General features: G+C 36.8%; 1 protein-coding gene across 4 annotated transcripts; it reads left to right on the top strand.

Moving 5' to 3' along the window:
- The first annotated feature begins 10,553 nt into the window (after positions 1 to 10,553).
- Positions 10,554 to 19,942, top strand: LOC138317793 (solute carrier family 25 member 35-like). 4 transcript variants are annotated; one of them, XM_069259698.1, is made up of 4 exons: positions 10,554 to 10,699; positions 13,682 to 14,222; positions 16,342 to 16,560; positions 19,055 to 19,942. In XM_069259698.1, the coding sequence occupies exons 2-4, from the start codon at positions 13,836 to 13,838 to the stop codon at positions 19,370 to 19,372; spliced, it is 924 nt and encodes a 307-aa protein (XP_069115799.1). In that variant the 5' UTR covers positions 10,554 to 10,699; positions 13,682 to 13,835; the 3' UTR covers positions 19,373 to 19,942. The 4 variants fall into 4 exon arrangements, with proteins under 4 accessions (XP_069115799.1, XP_069115790.1, XP_069115816.1 ...); XM_069259689.1 differs by having other exon boundaries at positions 10,640 to 10,734; XM_069259715.1 differs by lacking the exon at positions 10,554 to 10,699 and adding an exon at positions 13,346 to 13,542.
- Positions 19,943 to 24,628: the final 4,686 nt, after the last annotated feature.

Here is a 24,628-nt window from a genome sequence, read left to right as displayed (position 1 = left end):
GATTTAACGACATTGGTACAGGATGCTGCAGCGATTGATAGAGTGAAAGACATATCTGCTGTTGGAAATAATGTAGGCGATGAAAAAACCAGGGAAGAACCTGCTGAGGAAAAGAAAAATGTGCCGAATAAACAAGGAAAAAAGGATGTTTTGGACTTCGAAAATGGAGACTTGAATCCAAAACAGACTAAGATGGGGAAACGTTCTTGTGAGGTATGTGGTCTGTTTGTTCCTTTGGAAAATTTAGAGAGTCACAAAACTTTATTCCATGGCATCATGACCATTCGGTGTATGGAATGTAATCAGGATCATACCACATTTGCTGCATTGGATGAGCACATCTTAAAGGTTCACAAAGTTCGACCTGACGACGACAAGCGGATTCATCCTTGCATTATTTGCAACAGTGTATATCGCAACAGACCGGATCTTCTGAATCATTTAGATAGGCACAAGGTTGGAGGATGTCTCTGTACAATATGTGGAAAATCATTTGATAATATGAACACTTTGAAGAGTCATATGTCTGTCCATACCTGTTTATACTCAAGTGATAGGCATGAATGCTTAGTTTGCGGAATAACACTATCCACCATGAAAAGTTTCCAGAAGCATATAAGGAACCATTTTGATGAACATCATAAAGTACTTCAGTGTGAAATCTGCAACAAGATTTTGAAGTCAAGGACGGTTTTGGCTGAGCATATGAAAAACCACAGTTTTGAAGCTGCGCTTTGTCCATACTGTGCAAAGAAGTTTACATCTCGGGCAAACTTTCTGAGACATTTGAGATACCACGAACATCCAGAACTCTTTTGTTGTCCAGATTGCGGCTTACAGTTCAGTACATTCGCTGGATTGCGACGCCACCAAAAGTATCATCATTCTGCAGGCGATGGTAAATCAGTATGCCACATTTGTGGTAAACGCTTGCGGCATATGAAGTGGCATTTAAAGAGAGCTCACTCTGGGGAATTGAAGGTATCCAAAAGGCCGCCCAAGAAAAGTAGTACGTGCAATTATTGCGGCAAAGTCTTCAGACAGCCACACGAGATGGAGAGACATAAAGTAGTCCACACCGGAGAGAAACCATTCCGTTGTGAAGTTTGCAACAAGAGCTTTCGATATAAGACATCATTCAAAGCCCATATCAATATTCACCCAGAGTACCAAGCGTACAAATGCGCTGGATGTGAAGCACTGTTTAGAGAAGAAAAGGATTTGATTGAGCACAAAAGTGTCTGCCCAACTGGTGGGATCAAGACCGAGTTCCAATATGAATGTGATGTTTGCCAGCGCATGTTTAAGGCAAAGAAGTCGTTTCATATGCATATAGATAGGAAACATGAGGTAGAGAGGCACGACAGACTTCCCGGATGCATACAGTATAACTGCCCAACATGTGGCAAGGGGTACTTTTACAAGGAATCTCTCAGCAGACATAGATGTCCTGTAGAGAAAGCAGCTCAAAGCGAAGTTGCTACTGATAATGTTATTGCTGAAACAACAGATAATGTTATTGCTGAAACATCAAGTATCGTAGATGAGAGCCAAGATATGTCGCATACATTGTATAAATGTGGAATTTGCGAAAGAATATTTGGTGAACTGGAGGAATTCAAAATACATGTTTCCACCGATCACGACGAGTCCATGTTGGGCGATCTGAATACGACTGAGGAGGTTCCTATTGAACAAGACGTAACGAATGTGCTCGAGGAAGGCACTGTCATTACACTGGAGAACGGTCAAGCCGCCCAGCTTTTTAATCAAATACAGCTGCAAGTTGGTGAGGGACAAGAACTTGTCAATGTCATTATTCCTATGACGAATTAGTTTCACTCGAATTATGCTTTGGTAACAAATGTATCTTAAGATCAATGAGTGGGCATAGTTATGGATAAAACTTGTGCAGTCTTTCAAGCATATCCAAATTAAAATGATACGTGGATGTCTTTCTCACCAGGATAAGTGACTCTTCGTTGGAACTAAAACTTCTATACATGCACGTGCACAGAACTGACTTTTAACACATAAACTGATTTTTCTTATGCGTACATGTTTTACAAGCTGGATCAAAATTTGAACGTCATTGAACTTTTACAGCTTTGTAAATAATACTTGATTTTGAAAATCAACTTGTTAGACTTAAGCAAATATTTCTTAAATGTTTTGGGCATATTTTTCTTGATTAAAAAAATCATTTTATAATTAATTTATTTTGCTGTTTGCATTATGCCAGACAACAATTTGAAACCTATAGTAATAGTCGTGCGTTTTGTTTGTACAGTAAAACATGGTTATAATGAACCTCGGGTCCAACGAAATCACTTTGTGATAAACATAGTTCGTTATACACATAATACAGACCTCTTAAAGAAATATTGATGAGGAACAAAAATTACTACGTTTTAATTATTAATTCGTTGTAAGCGCGTGTTACTGTAGTATTCCAGAAAAATGCCTATCCCATCTTATAACTCCCTGTGTAAGGATATCATCGACACTAGCATGCATGATGTTGAATCAGAGGGATGAGTTTTGAATCTTTATCTTGGCGTCCAAGGGTCGTAAAAATCTTTGTGTAAAGGAATAGCCCAAAATAAGGTCATGTACAAAAGTTGTATAAAGGAATATCCCAAAGTATCATAATTGTAATATAAGTTATGTTACTTAGTTTTAATGCATATGTTGATGTTACTGATATGTAGTATTTTTCATTTTGAAATTTTGAAAAGTGATTGACAAACCTTTTAAAATACTGTATAAATGTACATTTGTGTAAAGTATCAATATCGTAAATTTTCAAAATGTGGAAAACAATTACGTACATTGTACAAATATATATATTTTTTTACAACAGGGGGCACTAAGATTAATGCTATGTGTAAAATATAGATACAGTTGACCAACATATGAAGTCTTGTAAACAGTTTTATTGTTAGCTCTGCCAGCATCCTCGATACTCCAGGGGTTCCGATCACTTACGATCTCTACACCCCTGGACTATCTCATAGCAAAACTGGAGGCAAAAGAACAGAACAGGTAATTTAGTCCTTTGATGTACATCAAAAGAGCCGTATAACGGTACACTGTGGTTGACTGTGTGTCTTTGAAGTTGGACGTCGCTCTCTCTGTAGTCTTCAAAGGAAATCTTTGCTAGTCGGTGATTGGTCAAATGTTTTCTGCTGAACTGCCTTCAATTTCACTATGAGATAGTCCAGGGGTGTAGAGATCGAAAGTGATCGGAACCCCTGGAGTATCGAGGATGATCTGCCAGATGCTAAGTAGTTAAACAACAGAGTATATACATTATCGTTAAGACTTTAATAAGTTCATTATGATGATATGATGCTACTGCTTCATTCTGAAATATGAAATTATGAATTAGTTTTTTGTTATTGAAATTCCATTGGCAAAGAACAATTTCACTACATGGTTAAGGGGAAAAAATACATTTCATGAAAGCTTACAGTGTTTTGTTCTAGGTGTAAGGGATGTATCAATACCAAATACGTGAACTAGGGTATGGTATTTTGTGACTTGAATTAATTTACAATCAGCATGATTGTATTTCGTTTTAGTTTGTATTACTGAATTCTGTGTTTTGTTTTCGTAATATACAGATACACACTGTTCCTATGTAAAACGTTTTGACATAGCTATTGTATCATCTTTAGCTGTGTAAATTGCTTTGCAACACTTTGCATAGATGTGATGCTAGAAATTGAATATCTCAAACATTTGATATTGACATTTGCGAAAACATATTATTAGTATAGCTTACATTGTATATATGACTTAGTTGTCAAGGCAGTGTTAATGTATTTGTGATTTGATATATCAAAATCGTGATGGGATGGGTGTATTTTAACCATGTAATAAAACACACGCCCATTTGCCATTAATATAACATCTGTATAAGTATGTCGACTGATTGACAGTGATTGTACCATATGCAGTATTGAAATAAAACAAAGTTCACGCCACAATCAGACATTCTTTATATTTTTACGATATTATTTAGGCCCCACTATGTGACTATAACGAAAACCCGTTTTATTTTTGCGGCCACTTACTAGTACATGTACATGTAATTTTCCGTATCGATGGTGTTTAGCGATACGTTCTTCGCGATTTAATTAAAAAAAATATCACGCCATAGTATTGCGATTGAATCATTTTCAGCTTACTTGGCCCGAATGGCCGGTGAGCTTATGTCATGGCGCGGCGTCGTCGTCTGTCCGTCCGTCAACATTTCCTTCAAATCGCTACTAGTCATAGAGTTATGTATTGAATGTAACCAAATTTGGCCAAAAACATCCTTGGGGGAAGGGGAACAGAGTTTGTATAAATTTTGGCTCTAACCCCCGGGGGCAGGAGGGGCGGGCCCAATAGGGGAAATAGAGGTAAATCGTTTATTTTTTCAATCGCTACGATAAGTCATAGAGTTATGTATTGAATGTAACCAAATTTGGCCAGAAACATCCTTGGGGGAAGTGGAACAGATTTTGTATCAGTTTTGGCTCTGACTCTCTGGAGCAGTTTTTAAAATTGTTTAGAAAAGCAACAATGAACATGCATTCAAAACTTTACTTTGCATTATAAACTAGGTGGCGATACAGGCCCTTTTGGCCTCTTGTTAAAGATTTCCTTTAAATTCATACCATGTGGCCGCAAAACTAAAATGGTTTTCAGTACTTAAGTATACAACTACATGTAGATACATATACCTAATATCCGCGGTGGAAATTGTGTCCTTTGTCTGCCTTGATATATGATCGTAAGCGTTACTCTTTATTTCCTGTTGCAGACTTTGCAATCGAATGGTCTACTATACGTGCACTATGCTCATTCTTGTTTAATAAATAATTTACACCTTTCCCACTTTTCATTAAACTGGTTTCAATCGATTTTAATTTTATTTTGCTCAACACTTATGCCATTCTGTGTCATTTAGGGTTTTAAAACGCAGAGACACCAGCATATGTGTTAAGTTTTGAACACACAAATAAGAAGTACAGTCAAACCTCTATGATTCATGAGACGACATGTACACAACATCCACAGTTGGTCATGGTAAAAAAAAAACATCGGTTTAATTCCAACCATGAATAATTCGAAGTCTCGATGTTTCGAAGTTTTTCTGTCGGTCCCTTGAACTTCGATACATGGAGGTTTGACTGTACGTTAATTGACAACTTCGCTAGACTAGGGTATTAAGTCCGATCATCTCTGTATTAAGAGGATCGGACTAATACCCTTGGCTAGCGAAGTCGGTTGATTGGTAGCTGGTGAAGGAATATTTTAATGTCCGGATACGCATACTCTACAACCGTTGTCGCCCCTTGTACATACATATATAAATGTAAAATTATATTGGCAGCCAGTTCACAGGTTTACGACGCGCGCAAAAATACTAAAAATACTGATAGTAGATCTATATATATATTTTTTTGTGCGTCGTAAACCTGTGGTCAGTTTTATTCCAATGACTTCACGATATATATAGTTTAAAAGTTCACATATATATGAATGACCAAGACTGACAAAATGGGCCCAGATGCGGCGATTATGACGTCGGAATAAATGACGTTATAAAGTTACGCACATTTTTTGCCGACGTCACCACGTTTATTTGCGGAAACTCCCAATAAACTACGTTTCATAAAGCCCGCATTTTATAAATGTATAATTAATTTTTCTTTGTTTTCATACCAAATCTGGCTTTCTGATTGGCCAATATTTTTTTTGCATACCACTATGAAAAAAAAAATCCGAGAATGGCGCGAAACCCCGACGTTATCGTGACGTCACAATAGAGACATTGACGTTGCGTATTGATTCGGGAAAAAGAGTCCCTTGAAAAAACACTGTAATGTTACATTTAAACATACTTCATTTTATCAAATAGAGTATAAAATTAATTATAAGTATTGATGTCACTATTTTTTAATTTTATCGGGTTATGAAAAGAAAAATTGTTTGCAAACTTTTGTGAGAATCCGCTACGCGGATTCACACAGTTTGCAAATAATTTTTTTTCATACCCCGATAAAATTAAAAATAGTGACATCAATGCTTAAATAAATTTAACTACCTGTACAGTATCAATACATAATATGAAGGGTAGACTGGTGAGTATCAGGTGATCAGTATATACAAAAACAAACATAACAAAAATACAACTAAACAATAAATATAGCTGCAAACAGCGCATTAGAAAAAATATTGAGATTGTTTTTCTCTTCGTTGGTAGAGATAACAATTAATATATTCATTGCAAAGCAATCAAAGATAAGAGTGAAACAAATTATTATTTATCTCCATCAGTTTCGACTGAAATTCCAATATGCCACATGTCAGGGGATCCGGACAAAATATATTTGTAAATAGATTTAATACAGTTTTAACATTTTCAAATCTTATCAAGCAATATTGTTTCTTCACGGATATTCTGGAAATTCCACAGGCTTTGCTCTTTCACAAATTGATAATATTTTGCAATACGTCGTAACATATTTAAAATAAGATATCGAAAATCAAAGTCGTAAAAGTCACTGAAATTATACCGAATACATTGATATACATGTAGCAAACATATCACGAGTACGGAAACTTAAAATGCAAACAACGGGATGTTGTTTTAAAGACAAAATAAAGGCAAGAAAATTGTGTTAGAAATATGTCGTCTGAATTGTAAGAGGACAATGAAGCAGATTTCATCAGCCGAGAATTGAATTCTGTAGATGAACCGCAGGTGTTTGGCTTTATACATATTGTTTTCTCATTACATGTATACATACGTAATTCGAATAGATAGAGATTGAACAAAAATATCTAGAACCAAACACCAGTGGATGATCTTTAATTTTGTATGAGAATAAGTTAAGTTTCTGATCAGTGCAAATGATGTCTATTTTCTTGTAGAACTATGCGACGATGATACCAAGGAATGTGGTATTTATAGTGGACGTCGGTAGAGTTCAGTACTTATGCTTTGGTCACATCACCTTCCGATTAGGCTTAAGATGTATTCCCGGCATGCATTTTAGCCATTTTTGCCTGGGCCGTTTTCGTTTATGCGGCTTTAAAGTCATTATGTCAAGTATAAATCCTGACGGACCTGTAGATTTCCATACAGGCCTGTGAGGGCTTTGTCAAGGCTCGTCTGAAAACAATATAAAATCACCAGGTCCGTTTTTAATTAATAAACGAACAACTAGGTCCAACCAGACAAACCGTATAATCGAAAACGAAGATTTTTAATTCGAAGTTAGAATATTCCCGGTGTCCCGTAGAATTTCATATTCGGCCACATATCCTTCACATATCGTTTAATCGAGCGGCAATCACATCGCCCGACATTTGGCCGGGCCTGGGGTGTAAGTGTCCTTCGTTGTCCGTAATCAACTAAGGCGATATTCTTACGATGTCCAGTGAATAGGCCAGTTATCGCCCGGACATCATATGATAATCGGTCGATTTAGCATTAGATATGTTTGGTCGATATTCACTGCCTCACTGGCCCCCCCAAAAAATTCTTTGGAAACAGACGTCGTACGATTACCGCACGGCCTCCTTTTAATGTAAATTATGTCGGACAAATTTTTGACCGGTGTTGTCCAGTATCGGAAAATGATTACCCCCTATTTCCGGATACTGACCGATCATTATGACCATAGCATTAATTTTGATGACATTATACAGTACATGATGCAGGGAGTGGTCAAGGGACGAAGATGATTTATATACTTTGTACAGTTTTGTGAGGATCCCGCACACCAACCCCACCCAGTCTAGTCAAATCACTCATCACTCACTACCTTTCCGAAACGGCTTTTAATTTTTAAAATGGGAATCTAAAACAAGATCGATAATTGTGTAGAGTCGCAAAAGTTATTAACTTACCGTTAATACTACACTCATCATCATCTCCTGAACAAAATAATGAAAATAAATAATATGTTAATTTTCACAACGCGGGTCGTCTTATGTTTCCCGCCGTCGTCCTAATTACCGCGCGGTAGCTGAATACTACTGCGCCAGACGGCAAAACAGCGAAATGAATCTCCACAATTTTCATATATTACGCAGGAAATCTTGCTTATGTTCAATCTGATTAAAACTAGCTCTTCAATACGCTTCTTCATAGCGTAAGCGTATTGAAGAGCTGGTTTTAATCAGATTGGCATATGTTTGGTGTTGTAACCTCATCTTAGGCCATCGATATGTATTTTCTTACGTTTACGTTACGTTTTTTTCGTCTCTTTTTTCAATCATGTGTATTGCAATTACTCTTAACGTTTTTTATCCGAAATATATATAAAGTAGAACTCTAAAAAATAGGTTTAGTTCTTGAGTTGTCTATAAGATATATTGAAAGGAAAGAGTCTGAAATGTAAATGCGATCAATCGTTTCTTAAATTTGATCACTCCATCCACAGGTTTTTGTTTTATGTGCCATAATGGGTCAGTATGCTAAATCCAGTAGTATATCTACATGATATAAAATTTAAAATGTGTGAATCGGAGAACTACGAACACTTCCTGATTCACAGTTTAAGAAATCTAAATAGTTGACTTAAAACACACATTTAACAGAAAAAAAACCGGTAAAAGACATACATCGTTTTAGTGTTTTAAATGTTGATCTGATTAAAAAACACAACAGTTATTAAACTGAATTGCCTTTGTTTAACATAATAACCTCCTTCCCCACCACAATTTCCTAGTGCTATATATTGTGACCACTTTGCTCGATCCCGAGTGCATGTATGAACTGTCCACGTCATATCGTTTAAAAAAAAACATTAAACAAACAAGCACACTATAATCAGATTAAGAACAACTGATAAAAAAACAAGATGGATCTTGAATGTATAGATATAACAATATATATATAAATCCGTATAATTGTATATATTATATGCAGTATTGTGGATGAGATAGAACGACATTATTCCGGTCTTACTATATATTCCTGGTTACCAATGTAATCAGCCTACACGACGGTTGTTTAGACATGTACACTGTGGTTTCTAAGGGTGAACGCAAAGAGATCGGAGGGTTCGGGCTCGATTCACTAGTACTTTGAAAACCTCATCTAACCCGAATAGGATGTTTCATACATTAGTCTTTTTATTTGATCATTGAATCCACATTCAATTTAGTTTTGACGATTTTATTTACATCATCTATTCGGACTTCGTCAATTCTTAGCACATGAGCGCATACGCATGCATGTGTAAATGTAATATTATTTGACTTCTTCGGTATATATCTCATCGGTCACTCCATTAATGCTATTCATATGCCAACATTCTAGTTAAAAGAATCTGGAAGCATATACATGTACACTTTAATCAAATGCACAGATCTTTGACTTTTTAAATACGAACATACAAATCAATATCGTTACATGAAATTTTCCTCATGAAGTTGTTCTTTTGGGGGTTGCTGTGGAACCATAAATTTTTTTTTTTTTTAAATATCATATTTGATTCATTAACGGTGTCATTGTCGATCCATGAATATCTCTACCAACGAAAACATTTTAAAATTCCAAACCATGAAACTAAATCACACGCGAAAATATTTTGTTACACATACATGTAGCACGCAGTGTTTCACCCCGTCACATCGTAGAATTCGGTTGTTACATGTACGTGTCACAGATTATCTTGTATTTTGATAGAACTGACAATGTACCGGTGTAGTTTCATGTAACACTGATCGAGCTAAACTTTTTAAAATAAATTACAGGTGTTAAAGACCAGTCCGAAGCATAGTCATATGCACCTGTATGTTTCTATGCAACGTCATTGGCAGCCTTGTGACATGACGTCAATGTTCATGACGTGATGATTTGACGTCGCTAATTTTGTCATTAATGAATCTACATGTTGCCTCATTCAAAGTCGCATATCTCTTAAATGCTTTATCCTACGGCTTTAACATTTTGTAAACATGATCTACACACCATGAAGTAAATAAAAATATGAAAAAATGAAAATGTGATTTTTCCTCATCTGGGCCCATTTTGTCAGTCGCCGTCACATATATGAATGACCAAGACTCTAGTTAATTAAACAAAAATAAACAAATACTCAAAATAGCTACAGTGTACCAATGAAAGGTCCAGTTGTTAAAAAAGTGACGGGATAGGTTGGACTAGTTTGACGACAATTTTCAAACAACGATTGAAAAAAAAAATCTTGTCGGTCAAATTAAGCACTTAGAACCTATCCGATTTATGAAGGAAAACACTAGAGATGGTAGTTGTTTGTACCAAATCGTATGTCTCTTTCTCGAATTTCCTTTGGCTACAATGATGCCAGTTGATAGGCTATTCTGATAAGATAAAACTTTGAAAAATAATAACTGTTTGTTTATTTTTTAGTTTTTTAGTTAATCATATTGATTTAGTTGAACAAATTATTTCTTATAAAAAAGTAAGGATGTCGTCTATATATCCTTAACAGGTGACAGAAACTGTTTCTAATATCAGAGATTTATTCATCTTAATCTCTGCAAATACATTTTAGCGCTGTTAAATTGTAGCATGCAACCTACCATAAATTATACATGTAAGTTGTTATCTCCCCTCTTTCAGTGACCTCTCGGATTTTATCCACTTCGACCCATAATCTTCCGAATGGTTTCATAATACACCATTACACGTGCTGAAGGACAAAAGGTAAACAAAACAACAAACAAACCTGGATCAACTAAGTATGAACTTTATTTTATACAATCGGTTAATCATTATTTCGAAAAACATTGGTTTAAACGAAAGATGATTTTGATTCCTTCACAACAGACCTACAGTGGATGTTTCAACTATTGTCACCAACACAGGTCAATATGTGTATACATTGTAGACTGTCATCAGCTGATCATGACCCCAATTTGACCTGTTGCCTTAAGCCCTAGGCGCCTGATTATATACCTATTTGATGTAACTTCTGTATTCAAACTGTGGAAATACATATGTATAAGATAAACAGATATTTTAGCAGTATGGCATGTACGTTTTAGGACATGTAGACAGCTAGAATAACATTTATATATATTAGGCCAATGTTTGAAGAGGATAATTTGAAGTAACTGGTCATATTCAGAATTATGTTTATTGCGTTGTACATGTGTGACCTAGTGTCAGAGACATAGATAATTTAATTGGGATAAGTAATTAGGGCTGTTCTATCTAAATCTCCGCTAGTGTTAAATGAATTTAAGGCAAACTAAGCCTCCGAAGAGCACAGCTACATGTAAAATAAGGTATATATAGTTAGGATTATAACTTCAGCACCGGTCATCAATTTGCAGTTTTTCAACACTATTGATGGATGTTTTGTGTCTATCAACATATTGAAAGTCGTCATATTACAGAATAGTTCAATTTCCTTTATATCTTATTTCTCTCAAGGTGGAAAACTTAGAATCAAAAATGTGCAGGAATATGTGCAGTCATCTTTGGCACCATGAGGTCACAGCTGATGGTGCCATGTGCTGAAAACACACAGATTATATCTACATCATTTTTACCAGTACATTTGTTGTGTCATTCGGTTCTTCTCTTTGTGTAGTTATTAAAAATTGATTAAAATTCAAAGTGATTTTAAAGTGTATCTGATGACACTTTTGTCTGTAGAAAAAATTTCAAGTCTCGTTGTGCTGATAAATAGAATTAAAACATGTCTGCCTGCATGGAGATGCGGGACCTTTCCCGCAGGACACGGTTTCAAAGTGCAAGCTAGGGGTACTGGAATGTATTTGGAATCTATATGCTCACACACATTTTATGGTTAGTAGAGCTTTGGTTTAAGCGGCTTTGGCCCCGCAGAGAGCTGCGCTATTATTTATTTGATACCAGACTCTAATAATCAATTTGTTGTCCTATTGACTACCAAGTGTGTTCAAATGAATTACCTTGACCATGACATCATTATAAGTCACAGAAAAAGACCTGATAAAATCTTTAACAACTTCTGGTCAAAAATAAATATAAAAGGCCTAGTGACCTGCTATTGGGCCTGCACATGTACATGTAGCATACTGGTGAAGTGGACTATCAACTTTGTTCAAATGGATGACCTTGAACCTTACTCAGACTAATAGGAAGTCAGAGATTTGCTTGAAATCTTAAAATGCCTACTTTTGAGTCAGGAAGAGGCCTAGATACAATATTGTATTACCTGTATCATATGATGGGATAAGGGCTACTAAGTTTGTTCAAATAAATGACTTTGACCTGTTTTCAAGGTCAAAGACTATCACTTGATATTAAGCCTGTAGCTAGCCCGACATATTCTGGTGCTGACACCAGACTTAGATATTATGACAGATAGATTTTGGCGTAGGACCAGAGCGCAGTGCTATATCAAAAGGTGGAACTCGCATACACTGTTTGGTACCAGACATCTATCTGTTATAATGTCTAAGTCTGGTGTCAGCTATGACCAGAGTATCTCGGGCGAGCCTGTAGCATATGCTGGAATGAAGAGCAACCAAGTTTGTTAAAATGAATGACCTTGACTCTTCTTTTAAAGTCATAACGGTCAAATTCAAATTATGTATCAGAAATGTACAACCTCTACTGGTCTGCCTTCATTATCAAAGACTCCCCCCCCCCCCCATCCAACTTTTTAACTATTCAAAAGTTTATCTAAAAACCCCTAAGCAAATACAGAGGAACGTCTGCCAATCATAAAAGTAGCGGAGTTGCCAATCTCTATGTATATATGTTTTTGATGTGCAGTATATATATACATTTTTATTTGACTTTAAATTAGACTTTTTATTAACTTTTAGTAAGAGGTTAAAACCTGAATGGAACACAAAATTATAAGTTATGACTATTTAAGTGAGTATCAAACATGAATAAATTATGCATGAGAATGACACATATGTTTATGTTGCCTCACGTTTTATTCATGTTTTACATGCACTGAATTAATAAGAAGCTTATGATTTGCCTCCAACCAGAGACAGAAATAAAAATCATTAAAGTAACGTTATTGACAATATTTTGTGAATACAAAACAAAGCATACTGTACACACACACACACACACACACAATGTTTTGAACATATGTTCAAACAATAACATTGATCAGCCATATTGTGTGGCATTAAATATACGATATAGCTGCAGCTGGTCTATATAATTATATAAACATTCTTTTTGTAACTATAAGTAGTGTTTTATTATGCATTTAGTTTTAATGAGACAAATTCATGTACAATGTACCATGTGATTCGCGATAATGTTTGGGTGGGGGGGGGGGGGGGGGGGGGGGGGGGGGGCTAGCTAGTATCTCCAGTGGTGATGGATCTATTTTGTAATCTTCCTGCTGAAATGACGTTAGCGCAGGATATCATCTTTTGATGACATCATTCCATCACCAATAGAAACATTAGTCCCACACAAACATTATTGAGTATCATGTGATATGTGAATGAGTCCCATGTAATATTGACTGGAAAAAATGCAGATGGAAGAAACAAATATCATAGACTTTTCACAAATTGGTACATGTACGTATATCTGAGGATAAGTACATATGTAAGTTATCAGTAACAAAGAAATGACAATGCATAAATTAGATGGGATTAATAAGATAGATTTGTTTTTGTAAACAATTTATATCATTACTTTGTTCTATTTTATTTTTAGGCATGCAAAGATGTAAAATCAAAACACTTTTGAGGACAATATAGATATTTCACAACATGCTGAGTATAGGAAAGGAGAGGGGTCAGAATTTACATCCATTACACATGTTTCATTTAACAATAATATCATCCTAGCCAAAGTCTAACCACCCAGAATGGCGCAGATTGAGGAATTTCTTATTGGTGCTCTCAGTACCAGTTGTGCCGGATTCTTCACGAATCCTTTGGAAGTTGTTAAAACGCGCATGCAACTCCAGGGAGAGCTCAAAGCTCGGGGAAAGTATACAGTCCATTACCGTAATGCCTTGCATGCGTTTTACACCATTGCTAAAAAGGATGGACTTATCAAGCTTCAAAATGGTCTTGTGCCAGCGCTGTGGTATCAGATGACAATGAATGGATTCCGTCTGGGTACATATCAAGTCTTCGTGAACTACGGACTCACCAAAGATAGGAACGGAGATGTGGTGATTTATAAAAGTATCGCTGCTGGAGCACTGGCAGGCAGTGTTGGAGCATGTGTGGGCAGTCCATTTTATATGGTAAGTATGGGCAGTCCATTTCATATGGTAAGTATGGGCAGTCTATTTTATATGGTAAGTATGGGCAGTCTATTTTATATGGTAAGTATGGGCAGTCCATTTTATATGGTAAGTATGGGCAGTCCATTTTATATGGTAAGTATGGGCAGTCTATTTTATATGGTAAGTATGGGCAGTCTATTTTATATGGTAAGTATGGGCAGTCCATTTTATATGGTAAGTATGGGCAGTCCATTTTATATGGTAAGTATGGGCAGTCCATTTTATATGGTAAGTATATGGGCAGTCCATTTTTAGCTCACCTGGCCCGAAGGGCCGGTGAGCTTATGTCATGGCGCGGCGTCCGTCGTCCATCCGTCCGTCAACATTTCCTTTAAATCGCTACTAGTCATAGAGTTCTGCATGGATTGTAACCAAATTTGGCCACAAACATCCTTGAGGGAAGGGGAACAGAACTTGTATAAATTTTGGCTCTGACCCCCCGGGGGCAGGAGGGGCGCGGCCCAATAGGGAAAATAAAGGTAAATTCTATAAAACGCTACTTGTCCTAGAGTTCTGCATGGATTGTAACCAAATTTGGCCAGAAACATCCTTGAGGGAAGGGGAACAGAACTTGTATAAATTTTGGCTCTGACCCCCCGAGGGCAGGAGGGGCAGGGCCCAATAGGGGAAATAGAGGTAAATTCTATAAATCGCTACTTGTCCTAGAGTTCTGCATGGATTGTAACCAAATTTGGCCACAAACATCCTTGGGGGAAGGGGGAAAGAACTTGTATAAATTTTGGCTCTGACCCCCTGGGGGCAGGAGGGGCGGGGCCCAATAGGGGAAATAGAGGTAAATCGTATAAAACGCTACTTGTCCTAGAGTTCTGCATGGATTGTAACCAAATTTGGCCACAAACATCCTTGGGGGAAGGGGGAAAGAACTTGTATAAATTTTGGCTCTGACCCCCTGGAGGCAGGAGGGACGGGGCCCAATAGGGGAAATAGAGGTAAATCCTATAAAACGCTACTTGTCCTAGAGTTCTGCATGGATTGTAACCAAATTTGGCCACAAACATCCTTGGGGGAAGGGGGAAAGAACTTGTATAAATTTTGGCTCTGACCCCCCGGGGCAGGAGGGGCGGGGCCCAATAGGGGAAATAGAGGTAAATCCTATAAAACGCTACTTGTCCTAGAGTTCTGCATGAATGTCGTCTGTCCGTCCGTCAACATTTTCCTTTAAAACGCTACTAGTCATAGAGTTCTGCATGGATTGTAACCAAATTTGAGGGAAGGGGAACAGAACTTGTATAAATTTTGGCTCTGACCCCCCCGGGGGGCAGGAGGGGCGGGGCCCAATAGGGAAATAAGAGGTAAATATTCAAATTCCTTCAGAAAAGAAACAATGAACCTGTATTCAGAACATGACTTGACATTACAAACCAGGTGAGTGATACAGGCCCTCTGGGCCTCTTGTATATGGTAAGTATATGGGCAGTCCATTTTATATGGTAGTATAAGGGCAGTCCATATATGGTAGTTAAAGATTCCATATTGGTTTGATTTGGTTTGGTTAGTTTAACATCATATTAACAGTCAGGGTCATTTAAGGGCATGCCAGGTTTGTTGGTAGAGGAAGCCGGAGTACCCAAAGAAAAACCACCGACCAGCGATCAGTACTTGCCAACTGCCCTACATGGGATTCAAACTCGCAGTCATATATCGAGCCACAGCAGCCCCTAGAAATAAAACAATAACTTATTTAGAGTCAATGATCAATTAATTAAGAGAAATGAGCTTTCAGCAGGGAGTTACTTTAAAGTTTATTTAGTGTTCCAGACATCTCTGAACATTAATTATGCGGTGTATTAATGAAGTTCACAGTATTATTTACATTATTTCTCTTTTATGATATAAATTAAGGAACTGGTAATCAAAATATAAGAATGAAGTTACAATAATTAATATAAATCATTTTGACTGCAAAAAGTATCCAAGACAAAAGCTTCTCATTCTTAATTAGAGATGTTTGTTGACTAGAATTGTGAGATTTTGACTTGCTTACATTGTTTTAAGGTTTGTTGACATGTACACCATTACAATTAATAACTTCACATAATATACAATTCTCTTGTAGGTGAAAACACATCTCCAGTCGAAATCTGTACAGCAGATAGCAGTGGGATACCAACACGACCATCAGAGTATGAGGGGAGCTTTTCGTAGTGTATATAGCGAGGGCGGAGTTCTGGGGCTCTGGAGGGGTGCGTTTGCCGCTATGACCAGGGTGACCATTGGATCAGCAGTTCAACTTACCACCTTCTCCAAAATCAAAGAAGCATTGGCCAAGAAAAAGGTTAGCTAAGTTTCTGTATACCATAGGACTAATTCATATAGAACATGATACCCAATGACATTTGTGCAGGACTTGTACTAAAAGACTCTTTCATACGTGAATATGAAGGATAGGGATATTCTAACCGAGGGTCACAAAATGTTGTAAAATCCGAGGCTTGCAGAGGGTTTTACAACATTTTCTGATCCTCAGGATAGAATATCCCTATCCTTCATATCTGCGTATGAAAGAGTATTTTTCTCTCAAACCTCGACTTTTTCTTGCACTTTTACTTTAATATTTAATTTCTGCCATTTTGGAAATAAATTAGGAAAAAAACCGTGACTGCAAGTCAAATCTCCATAAATAAAACATCCTTTGATATTTTCAACGCAGATCCAGTTGTTTGTAACTTTTAAAGTAAATCCCGCTTAATTTCAAGAAGAAATTGTTAAGGAATGTATTCTTCTGTGGTTTCAGTCCCATTAAAGTCTCCTTTCAACATAGATCATAAACGTTATGAGATTTTCAAATACGATTTATCAATATCTGTAGCATGTGGTCTGTAGCAAATTTTGTCAAAAAATTACATTTCTATTTTTAGTAGATTTTTTTACACAGCGATTTTTAGAAATGGCCCATTTTGGCGGCCATTTTGAAATTGTGTCTTTTTTGGCTTTGAGAAGAGCCATCGTTTTCCCATTTTTTACTTAAATTGTTTTTACTTAAATCATCACCGCGTCAGCATTTTCAGTTGTAACGAGTTAATTTTTGCTGTAAATCTTCACTGTGATCATGTTAATTAAAATATTGAACATTAATGTGTGAAATGATACACTTTTGTCACTTTATTTTAACATTTAATGGTAATTTGAGCACTTTTATTGTTTAGTCAAAAATATTGAAAAATAACATATATTTAAATGGGGCAAAAAAGTAAGCACACGGACCCCCCATTTTTCTGCCTGATTTAGAAAGAACAACCCTTTTCCTATTGATATGCAAACTATTGACAAAAGTTTAATACCAGAACTTTTTCTATAAAGTATTAAATTTGACAAAAATGGCTGAAAATGGTGCATTTTGGAGCTCAAAATTAAGGGGTAGGGGTAGCATATGTTGTTATTTTGAGAAAAAATATGACTCTTATTAATCATAACTGATATATCTTTATGAAGACTACTAGAAAATAAATTCTACAAACATCCATACATATCAAACACCTCATTAGGAAATTATGGCTTTAAATTCTAGTGTATGTGGTCAAAACGGCGAAATTCCAATAAAATCCACTATTTTGTCATTTTGGTATCTTTGAGTGACAATAACTCAAAAACGAGCACACGAACATATGTTTTTTCTTCCATTTTCTTTCATGGTATGAACTCCTCTTTCCAAAAATCTATATGAGAAAAAAAGTTTAATACAAGAAAATTTTGACTTCTCAGAGGAGTACATCCTTAAGAAGATTGTGTCTAAAAAATGGTAATTTTGTTGACGCTGTGACGTAACTAGTCTTTATTGCATGGGTAGCCATGCAAAACAGCTTCAGGCGACATAGGTGTATTGCCCTGGACCAGCCAGTATTACACTTGTAGGTATGAGAGAATATATAGTATCTGCAGTAGTGATGGAACCTAACTTTTTGTAATCTTCCCGCTGAAATGATGTTTACATTTATGTAGGATATCGTCTTTTATCATCATTCTATCACCAATAGATACATGTATAATAGTCCCACACAAACATGATCAGGTATGATGTAGTATGGAATAAGTCCCATCTCTGTCCTTAATTATCTGACTTGTTGGTTGAAATGAAGTAATAATGATCATAATGTTATAGATAGCACAGCTAGGTGTCCGTAAGTATACATACCCCTTACATTGCTGACGGCAGTAAATGCTGCAGTGCAGAAACTCAGCATCCATTGCAGATAGCAGCAAATGCTGGTTCTGTGAAAGGCCAAATTTGATTTATTAAATTTTAAAACTTTTTTCACCTGAGTTCTTGATAAGAAATACAAACAACCTTTCTGCTGGTGTTTCCTCATAAATATACAGGTTTATATGATCTGTCTTCAAAGATGAACTACTTTAATTTCACTATGATTTCATTAGTCATTTTGTAAGGAAACAAATTTTTCTCATAAAAATTAAATATCAAGGGTATCTGGAATACTTAAAATATAATTAAATGTAAGGAGTGTTTATGATGACCCACATTTAAGTTATTTCACAAATTTCTAATGCCTGATTTTTTATTAGGAATGTAAAATTGGATTCACTAATTTTAAACACTAGTTTTATGCCTAACTATGAAGATAATTCTGTTTACATGTAATAGGAATTGCTTTAACAGTAAACCTTTTTAAATTTCCATTATAGAGTCATGTAATTTAAATACTTAAAGTGTGTGAGCTATCAGAAATATTTAAAGATTTCCATGTTTCGATTTGCTCAAAACAATATTAGGTTTGGTTGAACTTTATACTCACTTTTATAAATATTTTCAGGTGTTTGCTGAAGGCAGTGCCTTAGTTTCACTAAGTGCCAGCACCACAAGTGGGGTAGTGGTGACGTTGTTTATGACCCCGTTTGACGTTGTGTCTACTCGAATTTACAACCAGGGACTTGATTCTCAGGGAAACGGTCTGCTTTACAGAGGAGTAATGGACTGTTACCTTAAGATCTTCAGGGAGGAGGGGCTGTGGGGGTTCTACAAGGGCTGGGGACCATCTTTTCTTCGTCTGGTGCCCCACACAATGCTTAGTCTATTGTTCTGGGATCAACTTAGAGAATTCTATGGGAAATTTAAATCAAGGAGAGTGTGATGTAAGGGGAGGTAACAGTGTATGAATTAAAGTATTGATATTCAGTTCATATAATAAATTCAGATTTATAATTTATATTTTTGTGATCAGTGAATAATTGTTTTGAAAATACAGTATACTGAATTTAATCATTAAGAAACTTTAAAATCTTTGATATTTGACAACAATATTTGTTGATTATTTTAAATGAATATTTTTACTATGTAAAATTGTATATATATATTACTGTACAAGTATTGTGCATGAGTACACGATTATGAGATACTAGTTTTACTAGTGCTAGTGTTGATAAGAGAAAGCCAGACAGCTCTTTCTCCACATATTTTGTTAGCCAATTTCACTATTTCTTCAACATTCCAATACTTTCAGAAATTGATTTTTTCTGTTTCTTGTTTTGATATGATTTTAAAGATAAAATTAATATCTCCCATCAATCAGTATGTATTTTTGGAAGTTTTATTTTGATATATGTCTGAAAATTAATCGACATTGATCATGATCATGCATAGATAGAATACTTTAAGCTAAATGCCCAGAAATTACACTTATTAAATTGTTCAGACTAATGCAGTGAACCATGCACATGTAATTTCAATAAAAGAAACAATGTCCAATTTGCCAGGGTTCATTTAAGGGACATGCCAGATTGGAAAGGAGAGAGAGACAATACAAGGTCACATTGATGACTGTCAGTAAGAGACAATACAAGGTCACATTGATCACTGGTCACATTGTGAGAGTGAGACAATACGAGGTCACATTGATGAAAGAGAGAGACAATACAAGGTCACATTGATGACTGAGAGAGACAATACAAGGTCACATTGATGACTGTCAGTGAGAGAAAATACAAGGTCATATTGATGACTGTCAGTGAGAGACAATACGAGGTCACATTGATGACAGAGAGACAATACAAGGTCACATTGATGACTGAGAGAGACAATACAAGGTCACATTGATGACTGTCAGTGAGAGAAAATACAAGGTCATATTGATGACTGTCAGTGAGAGACAATACGAGGTCACATTGATGACAGAGAGACACAATAGAAGGTCACATTGATGACTGAGAGAGACAATACGTGGTCACATTGATGACTGTCAGTAAGAGACAATACAAGGTCACATTGATGACTGTCAGTAAGAGACAATACAAGGTCACATTGATCACTGTCAGTGAGAGACAATACGAGGTCACATTGATGACAGAGTAGAGACAATACAAGGTCACATTGATGACTGAGAGAGACAATACAAGGTCACATTGATGACTGTCAGTGAGAGACAATACAAGGTCACATTGATGACTGTCAGTGAGAGAAAATACAAGGTCATATTGATGACTGTCAGTGAGAGACAATACGAGGTCACATTGATGACAGAGAGACACAATACAAGGTCACATTGATGACTGAGAGAGACAATACAAGGTCACATTGATGACTGTCAGTAAGGAGACAATACACTAGGTCACATTGATCACTGTCAGTGAGAGAGACAATACGAGGTCACATTGATGACGAGAGAGACAATACAAGGTCACATTGATGACTGAGAGAGACAATACGTGGTCACATTGATGACTGTCAGAGAGAGACAATACAAGGTCACATTGATGACTGAGTGAGAGACAATACAAGGTCACATTGATGACTGAGAGAGACACAATACATTTGATGACTGAGAGAGACAATACAAGGTCACATTGATGACTGAGAGACAATACAGGTCACATTGATGACTGTAGTGGAGAGCAATGGTCACATTGATGACTGACAGTGAGAGAGGACAATACAAGGTCACATTGATGACTGAGAAGAGACAATACAAGGTCACATTGATGACATGAGAGAGACAATACAAGGTCACATTGATGACTGTAAGTAAGAGACAATACGTGGTCACATTGATGACTGAGAGAGACAATACAAGGTCACATTGATGACTGAGAGAGACAATACGAGGTCACATTGATGACTGAGAGAGACAATACGAGGTCACATTGATGACTGAGAGAGACAATACAAGGTCACATTGATGACTGTCAGTGAGAGACAATACAAGGTCACATTGATGACTGTCAGTGAGAGACAATACGAGGTCACATTGATGACAGAGAGACACAATACAAGGTCACATTGATGACTGAGAGAGACAATACAAGGTCACAATTGATGACTGTCAGTAAGAGACAATACAAGGTCACATTGATGACTGTCAGTGAGAGACAATACAAGGTCACATTGATGACTGAGAGACACAATACAAGGTCACATTGATGACTGAGAGAGACAATACAAGGTCACATTGATGACTGTCAGTGAGAGACAATACAAGGTCACATTGATGACTGTCAGTGAGAGAAAATACAAGGTCATATTGATGACTGTCAGTGAGAGACAATACGAGGTCACATTGATGACAGAGAGACACAATACAAGGTCACATTGATGACTGAGAGAGACAATACAAGGTCACATTGATGACTGTCAGTAAGAGACAATACAAGGTCACATTGATGACTGTCAGTGAGAGACAATACGAGGTCACATTGATGACAGAGAGACAATACAAGGTCACATTGATGACTGAGAGAGACAATACAAGGTCACATTGATGACTGTCAGTGAGAGACAATACAAGGTCACATTGATGACTGTCAGTGAGAGAAAATACAAGGTCATATTGATGACTGTCAGTGAGAGACAATACGAGGTCACATTGATGACAGAGAGACACAATACAAGGTCACATTGATGACTGAGAGAGACAATACAAGGTCACATTGATGACTGAGAGAGACAATACGAGGTCACATTGATGACTGAGAGAGACAATACAAGGTCACATTGATGACTGAGAGAGACAATACAAGGTCACATTGATGACTGAGAGATACAATACAAGGTCACATTGATGACTGAGAGAGACAATACAAGGTCACATTGATGACTGTCAGTGAGAGAAAATACAAGGTCATATTGATGACTGTCAGTGAGAGACAATACGAGGTCACATTGATGACAGAGAGACACAATACAAGGTCACATTGATGACTGAGAGAGACAATACAAGGTCACATTGATGACTGTCAGTAAGAGACAATACAAGGTCACATTGATCACTGTCAGTGAGAGACAATACGAGGTCACATTGATGAAAGAGAGACAATATAAGGTCACATTGATGACAGAACATGAGAGAGACAATACAAGGTCACATTGATGACTGTCAGTGAGAGAAAATACAAGGTCATATTGATGACTGTCAGTGAGAGACAATACGAGGTCACATTGATGACAGAGAGAGACAATACAAGGTCACATTGATGACTGAGAGAGACAATACAAGGTCACATTGATGACTGTCAGTGAGAGACAATACAAGGTCACATTGATGACTGTCAGTGAGAGACAATACGAGGTCACATTGATGACTGAGAGAGACACAATACAAGGTCACATTGATGACTGAGAGAGACAATACAAGGTCACATTGATGACTGAGAGAGGCAGTATAAGGTCACATTGATGACTGAGAAAGACAATACAAGGTCACATTGATGACTGAGAGAGACAATACAAGGTCACATTGATGACTGTAAGTAGAGACAATACGTGGTCACATTGATGACTGAGAGAGACAATACAAGGTCACATTGATGACTGAGAGAGACAATACGAGGTCACATTGATGACAGAGAGACACAATACGAGGTCACATTGATGATGAGAGAGATACAATACGAGGTCACATTGATGACTGAGAGAGACATACAGGTCACATTGATGACTGTCAGTGAGAGACAATACAAGGTCATATTGATGACTGTCAGTGAGAGACAATACGAGGTCACATTGATGACAGAGAGACACAATACAAGGTCACATTGATGACTGAGAGAGACAATACAAGGTCACATTGATGACTGTCAGTAAGAGACAATACAAGGTCACATTGATGACTGTCAGTGAGAGACAATACAAGGTCACATTGATGACTGAGAGAGACAATACAAGGTCACATTGATGACTGAGAGAGACAATACAAGGTCACATTGATGACTGAGAGAGACAATACGAGGTCACATTGATGACTGAGAGAGACAATACAAGGTCACATTGATGACTGAGAGAGACAATACAAGGTCACATTGATGACTGTCAGTGAGAGACAATACAAGGTCACATTGATGACTGTCAGTGAGAGAAAATACAAGGTCATATTGATGACTGTCAGTGAGAGACAATACGAGGTCATATTGATGACTGTCAGTGAGAGACAATACGAGGTCACATTGATGACAGAGAGACACAATACAAGGTCACATTGATGACTGAGAGAGACAATACAAGGTCACATTGATGACTGTCAGTGAGAGACAATACAAGGTCACATTGATGACTGTCAGTGAGAGACAATACGAGGTCACATTGATGACTGAGAGAGACAATACAAGGTCACATTGATGACTGAGAGACAATACAAGGTCACATTGATGACTGTCAGTGAGAGACAATACAAGGTCACATTGATGACTGTCAGTGAGAGACAATACAAGGTCACATTGATGACTGTCCAGTGAGAGACAATACGAGTTCACATTGATGACTCAGAGAGACAATACAAGGTCACATTGATGACTGAGAGAGACAATGCGAGGTCACATCGATCACTGTCAATGAGGGTATGGCATGAACTCAATGATCACCAAAATATACACAAACATCTGGGGATAATTCAACATTCTTTAGTTTACAAAAATGCATATTCTTATTGAATATATTCTAGATCATCAAAACATACACAAGGCTAGATTCCAATTAATTTATATTTTCTTTAAACTGTATCCTATTTTTTAAACGTAAAGCTAAGGTCTGGCAACGGTGCTACGTCCTTGAACTCACGAGTCAAATGTAAAGCGGCATGCGTAAAGACGTACAAAATGTGTGATTATACAGACATAATAAACTAGAGTAATAAAATTTTCTGTCCTTGTTTCGGATCTGCGTTTTATCGAAAACGTCAAGCGAGGTTGTAAAAAATATATTAATATGATTTGATAAATATATTTACACATTTGTATGCAGCTGCATTAAGTTGATTGTGCTGAATCATAATGACCGGATGTTAATGATATTTTCACTTGGTTTACCAAAACATTTTCCCGGCTGTAGGTCTAAATATTTAATGTATCCAGTGCGCAACTCTCGCTGTATTACTGACCTATGACCTCAGGTTATTGTGAAAACA

This window comes from Argopecten irradians, chromosome 1, assembly GCF_041381155.1.
Source record: "Argopecten irradians isolate NY chromosome 1, Ai_NY, whole genome shotgun sequence".
Classification (NCBI taxonomy): domain Eukaryota; kingdom Metazoa; phylum Mollusca; class Bivalvia; order Pectinida; family Pectinidae; genus Argopecten; species Argopecten irradians.
Note: the sequence above shows the minus strand (reverse complement) of the source record. Positions and strands in the feature narration are given on the sequence as shown.